General features: G+C 38.0%; 1 protein-coding gene across 1 annotated transcript; it reads left to right on the plus strand.

Annotated features, from left to right (window-relative positions):
* Positions 1-292: 292 nt before the first annotated feature.
* Positions 293-2,690, plus strand: LOC133306590 (putative disease resistance RPP13-like protein 1). Its single transcript, XM_061506910.1, has one exon. It carries the CDS (start codon positions 374-376, stop codon positions 1,382-1,384), a length of 1,011 nt encoding a protein of 336 aa, XP_061362894.1. The 5' UTR covers positions 293-373; the 3' UTR covers positions 1,385-2,690.
* The last annotated feature ends 4,572 nt before the right edge of the window (positions 2,691-7,262 follow it).

The following is a 7,262-nucleotide window of genomic DNA, read 5'->3' on the forward strand; positions in this document are numbered from 1 at the left end:
TATTGGAGAACACTAAATCTGTTTCCCACAGTAGAGGGTTGAATTTTTCTCTTTTGTAACTTTTATTTTCCTTTCAAATTTATTTCGTTACGTCACATCAAGTAAAGCTCCAACGAAATTTCTGACTGGCCTCTTTTAATGATATCTGACCCCACAGCAAAAGTAGAAGAAATTATTATGTCAATGTGATAATTGCAAAGAAATCAAACTTGTGGTTTCGTCAATATTGGCTTACCATCTTCACAAACACAACATTGCATAATTATTGTTCCATTTTACGATAGAACAATACACTACCATCTTATCCTATTGAGAGCATCTCAGATCCTTGTTTGTGCTCAATATTCCATCTCAAATTGGGTTACAGAAAGCCATGGCAGAGCTAGTCGCTGGGGCATTTCTTTCGTCTCTCTTTCAAGTGACTTTGGAGAGCTTGGCTTGCCGTGATTTCTACCGTAGAAGCAAACGTAAGGCTGTGCTGATGGAAAAACTTGAGTTTACACTTAACTCTATCAACCATGTGCTGGATGATGCAGAGAAAAAGCAGTACCAAAGCGATTCCGTGAAAAAGTGGCTTGATAAACTTAAACATGTTGCTTATGAGACAGACCAACTGTTAGATGAGATTGCTACTGATGCTGCACTCAAGAAGCTCAAGGCTACATCTCATCCAGCTACATGCAAGGTACGAGGCTTCTTTTCAGCCTTTACTAGTAATCCATTTGAATCCAGGATCAGAGAGTTGCTAGAGAACTTAGAATTTCTTGCAAAGCAAAAGGAAACGCTAGGATTGAGAGAAGTCACTCTTGCTAGCAATGAAGGTGACTTTCGTGGGAATCTCTCAAAAAGAATGCCCACCACATCTTTGTTGGATCTATCAAGCATCATATATGGTAGAGACGGGGATAAAGAGCAAATAATCAAATTTTTACTTTCAGACAATGTAAGTGGCAATCAGATTCCCATGATTAGTATAGTGGGCATCGGTGGAATGGGTAAGACCACCCTTGCTCAGCTTGTGTACAATGACCAAAGGTTGCAGGAGCAGTTTGAACTTAAAGCTTGGGTCTATGTTTCAGAACATTTTGATGTTGTTGGAGTCACAAAGGCAATTCTCAAATCATTTCATTGTTCAGCAGATGTTGAAGACTTGAATAGACTCCAACTCGAATTGCAAAAGAAATTAATCGGCAAGAAGTATTTGATTGTTCTTGACGATCTTTGGAATGAGGATTGGGCAAGTTGGGAGGTCTTAAAAGTTCCCCTTAACTATGGATCTTTCGGAAGTCGGATCATTGTCACAACACGTAATAAGAAGGTAGCAACAGTCATGAAATCCACCCAACTGCTTCCTTTGAAGGAATTGGAGGAAAATGATTGTTGAAGTTTATTTGTGAGACATGCTTTTCAGGACAAGGATGTAAGTGAATATCCAAATCTTGAATCAATTGGCATAAAAGTTGTAGAGAAGTGTGGAGGGTTGCCTTTAGCTATAAAAGTATTGGGAAATCTCTTGCACATAAAATTCTCTGAACGTGAATGGGTTAAGATATTGGAGACTGATATGTGGCGTTTATCAATTGACAGTAACATCAACCTAACACTGAGATTGAGTTATCATATTCTTCCTTCCAATTTGAAGCGTTGTTTTGCTTATTGTTCCATGTTTCCCAAAGGTTATTGGTTTAAAAAGGATGAAATAATAGAGGTTTGGATGGCAGAAGGATTGTTGAAATGTTGCAGAATAGATAAAAGTGAAGAAGAGTTAGGTGATGAATTCTTCAATCATCTTGAGTATATTTCATTTTTCCAACACTCAGGCAATATCTTCGTCATGCATGATCTTGTCAATGACTTAGCAAAATCTGTGTCAAAAGAATTTTGTTGGCGAATAGAGGGTGATAAAGTGCAAGATATCCCGGATAAGACACGTCACATTTGGTGCTCTAATGATGATAAAATATTAGAGCAGATTTACAAGTGTAATGGATTGCGCAGTTTGATATGGAAACAAGGTTATCGAGGCTTCAATATATGCAACAATGTACAACTTGCTCTGTTTTCAAGAATAAAATATTTGCGGGTGTTATCATGCACATATCAAAATCTCTCAGAGCTAGATGATAAGATAAGCAATTTAAAGGTTTTGCGCTATCTAGACCTTTCTGGCACTCAGATTAAAAAGATACCTGATTCCATTTGTATGCTGCATAATTTGCAAACACTGAAATTAGAAGATTGTTCGAATTAGAGAGAGCTCCCTTCAAATTTTTACAAACTCGTCAATTTATGTCATCTTCACCTCATTGGAACTCCAATAAAGAAGATGCCAAAGTATATAGGGATGCTAATCCATCTACATACGTTTACAGATTTTATTGTGGGAGAGCTCAATGGATCTGATATTAAGGAGTTGGCCAAACTCAACCATCTTCAAGGAAGACTCAAGATTTCAGGGTTGGGAAATATCACTGATCCTGCATATGTTGCAGAAGCTAATTTGAAAGATAAGAAACATTTAGAACAATTATTGTTGATTTTTGATGGTAGTAGAGAAAGACCATCAATGAGTGGAAGAGACTATGACTCAATAATTGAAAGGCGTGTCTTAGAGGCACTTCAACCCGATTGCAACCTAAATAGGCTCACTATTAGCAATTATCGTGGCAATAGCTTTCCAGATTGGCTTATGGGTTGTCATTATTATGTACATTTTGTAAACATGTAATATTTTGTATGTTTTAAATCTATTGTTGGGCTTATTCTCATGGTAACTGGTTTTAATATTTATTTGTGGGCCAATGACTTCAGCATTATTTGTTTCTAAGGCCAAGTTGTTATCCCATTCAGCAGGTATAGATGCAACACAGCCAAAACGATGGCATTTTGTGTTTTGATGGCATTATACCTAATGGTTGCTTAGCTTATGTGATTATGTGGCATTTACTCTAGATTCTTCAATTGTCTCTTTCTTCTGGTTCTCTGAAAAATAGAAAACCTAGGATTTCATCAAGTGCTTTGTGAGGGATTTTGAGTGAGAAATACTGAGAATCTCACCTCGGTGTTTAGAGAGATTTGTTCCTTGTGTTGAGGCTCTCAGTTGCATCAGTTTACATTTGGGAGATTCGATCTGCAGAGGATTCAAGTCGAAATGCTCCATGCTATAGATAAAAGACCAAGTTAGGACATGTGACTATTGCCTTTACCTCGGATATAATCGGGTTACGAAACCTGGACCATGATTGAAGGAAGCAATGCTTACCCTTCATCAATAGTAACTTAACAAAACATTAAGTTAAGATAAAAAGCATCATGGAAAATGACAAAGAAAAATGCGGAATCGGTACGATATCTTTTGACCCCGGCCAAGTCAATGAATAACACTCAGGATGTATATCCGGGTTGACAATATGATCCATCTCTGGTGGAAGGAATATCTTGATAAGGTTTGAAATACATAGAAGTATGTCTAAGTTACAAACCTAAGCAATAAACATTACTCGCGATGTATATCCGGGTTGACAATATGATCCATCTTAGATGGAAGGAAAATCTTGATAAGGTTTGAAATACTTAGAAGTATATCTAAGATACAAACCTGAACAATAAATGTTACTCGGAACGTAAATCCGGGTTAACAATATAATCCATCTCGGATGGAAGGAAATTCTTGATAAGGTTTGAAATACTTAGAAAAATATCTAAGTTATAAACTCAAACAATAGATACGCAAAGCCTGCTTATCAAATCAAGAAAGCACCAAATTGCTTAGGCAAAGATGTGCTGATAAATGTTAAAAATGAAAAATCAGGTGAAATATATTAGATAACCCAGCGATAGACGACAATTGAAAATAGTCTGAAATACTTAGAAATATATATCTAAGTCATCAGGCAGGCATGAAATATAAAAATGCAAGACATCAGTATAAAAATGAAATTATCCAAAGGCATGAAGCTGATGAAAATACGTCAGAAATATCAAATGAAAAGGATCGAGTAGAAACCCGGCAATATTCGCTACAAATTAAAATGGGACTCAAAAGCCCCAAGAAAAAAAAAGTTACAAACAAAACCAGCATCCCGACCCTTCATTCTACAGGTGTCTCAACCTGTTCCATCTGAACATCACCCACTTCGGCAACATCTTGATTAGTAACATCCTCATCTCCTTCAACTCGCGCCCTCAATCTGGATCGCCGAATCACAGCGGGGGACTCTGGAGGGGGAGGAACAATTTGGCCATTGCTGACGTAAGATTTATGATGCAAGCCGGTGGTATTGAACTCGAGGCCAAGATTTAGAACCTTAATCTGATTGAGAGCATTGTTAAACGAACCCAATACCGACTTCTCCAACTCTCCTCGGTAGAACTAGGCATCGTTCTCGGCTTCCTTTATCTTACTCTCAACAGGTTCATGAATAATTTTAAAATCCTTTAAGGATTGAACGTTGCCAACATGCAAACGTTGAAGGGCATTATGTGGCTGCTGAAGGGTTTCGAGGTCCTCTTTCACCATCAACAGCTCGGCAACAGTCTTACCCTTCTCCTCCCGTGCTGCGCTCATCTCATTCAAAGTGCGAACATACTTATTCTTCAGAGAAAGTAGAGGCCTTGCCAACGAAGCCATTTTCATGCAGTTCACTTCAATTTTTTTCTAACTTCCTCACCTCAGAAGCAGTAAAGGGAATAGAATTGAAGAAATGGTCTGGTGGACAAATAACATCACAGAATTCGCCACTAACCCCGGATTTCCATAAAGCATTCTTCACGAGGCCTATCGTAGGAGGAGGAAGAGTTTTGGCTAAAATTCGAGTAGAGGCAGGGGCACCCTTATCAGCCGGGATCCCTTTGCCTTTTTCCCCTGCAGTTGGTATAACACCTCGCAATTCTAAATAAAATATTAAAATATTAAATGAGAATTAAAGGGAAGGATTAGTTAATATCTTGAAAATTAGGCCAAAATATAAAGAAAGGGCAAAACGATAATTAGCCAACACGCAACCCTAGGAAGATAAAAATTGAGTAGAAGGTCTCAGATGATTAAAATAACCCTGGAAATGGATTCAGAATGAAAAATTGAGTGATTAGGCAAGTTTCAGAAAATTCAGTGAATAGTGGTTTTACCGGGTAAAAATATCGCAGTACAGTTGCACCGTAAAACGTGCCGATTGAGTTTTGAGCTCTAGGTTTTGAATACAAGTTATAAATGGTTTATAAAACTAGGAAATATGATTTCTGATGAAAATTGATGGAAATAAGTAAGTTTGGGGAAGCGTGCCTACTACGCACGCAACAGCTTAAAACTGCGATTTCTCCGAACGACCGAAAAACTCCAGATCCATTTGATCAAGGACAACTAAAAGACAATGGTTAATGTTAAAAATTAGAGTTTCTAAATAGTTTATGAAATTATGGACGTTTAGTTGAATAGGCGGGAGATTTGAATTAATTTGAATCGCGTGAGGTGGTGGTGGGACCCACCCCACTTAAGTGACCTTTAAACACATGGCATGGGTCACTATTCATCATCTTTTTCTCCTTTCTCTCTTATCAAAACCGTGCTCCCTCCCTCCTCCATGAAAATTTGCTTTCAAATCTTCTTCCTCCCTTAACTTCATCGATTCTTAACCGAATCGAATGATTCTTGTAACACCCCGTATATATCTGGTAATGTTATCATATCATCGTATTAAGCTGCGCTTAATTAAAAATGCGGAATATCTTTTTCTTTTCAATTATGACGTCATTATCATTACCAAATTGCTTAATTAATCAATTAAATAAAATCATGCCTGTATGTAAATTGCAAAAGACAGCTAACTGAAATACCTCATTAATTAAAATAACAGATATAAGTCTCTAGTCACGGAACTACAACACGTAGACCGGACAACCTACTAAGTTATACAACTCAACTCAAGGTACTAACATAAAGTGGCATGGACAAACCTCATGCTCACCCAAATAAGGCGCAAGCCCAACATAAGTCTCAACATCAACAGCATAATAAAAGCAACTAAAAACATAACATCAACAGAATATCCAGCATCCAACATGTCAACATAATAAACAACAATATCATCAACTAAGCTCTGGCTTCCTGCCGCTAGAGGCATCAACCCCTATACTACCTGAACCTGAAATAAGCGCCCCAAACGTGGGGTGAGATCTCTAACAAGAAATCTCAGTAAGTCAAGGGGTCCTCAAGGATCTTCCACCCCAAGCTACTTACATGTGCAATATAAGTTCCAAAACAGTTTAACAACATCATTTCCAAAATAGTGCAATGCAGCAGATAATCATGTCATGTGTGTCAATACAATAATCTACTGGCCAGAGAAATGTAGGAATACGTCTATTACTCACACAGTACGCGCCCTGCCGTACCTACCCTTAGGATACTATCACATCGGGTGAACACCACATACATATCATAAGCCATTGCACATATCATCTCAAAAGCATTTCAAATATATCAAAGCATGTAACACAGCAGGCATATAAACCATTCCCCCATGGGGTATGGTGAAACCACAACATGGCTAAACCGAGGATACGAAAGCTTACCTCTTAAGCTAACTATCCAATCCAAGAGTCCACACAAGCTCAAAGCCCAAACACCGCAGTATCACAATCTGTTATGGACCAATAATATATCAATAATCATGCTCTACAAGCATACAACATAAAGACCACGCCTTTCCTTTACGTTTTACGTCTTAAGGCTTCACACAAAGCCACAAGCCCTTAATCACTTGATTCTGACTTAGTTCAATTATTAAAGAAGTTCAACTTCATCAATCTAGGGTCCACAAACCCCAAACATCAGTTCTGGATGAACAGTAAGCTACTGTTCCTCGAAAATCCAGAATATCCGGATATTTGTCGGGGGCATATCCGGATATCAATATCCGGATATCACATAAACCTATATCCGGATATCACTGAACTACATATCCGGATATCAATATCTGGATATTTCGTGACAGAATGCAGTTCTGCATTTTCGCGAAGATATCATCCAAAGGTTCCTCTTTTACCAATTACAGAAGCTTAAACATGCATTTCTAGGTGTGTTTGACATTACCCAACGTTAAGTTATCAACTTTAACTCATTACATGCATCAAGGTTCCATTTTTAAGCATTAAACTCAAGTACAAGAGTGATGATCATACCACAAGCTCAAAACAGAGCAAGGAGGTGCTCTTGGAGCTCACATAACCGCTCTAAAGTTCTGACTTCGAAGAGGAACAAAAAT

This window comes from Gastrolobium bilobum, unplaced genomic scaffold, assembly GCF_033153095.1.
Source record: "Gastrolobium bilobum isolate Gb01-03AN ecotype WA unplaced genomic scaffold, APGP_CSIRO_Gbil_v1 utg2911, whole genome shotgun sequence".
Taxonomy (NCBI): domain Eukaryota; kingdom Viridiplantae; phylum Streptophyta; class Magnoliopsida; order Fabales; family Fabaceae; genus Gastrolobium; species Gastrolobium bilobum.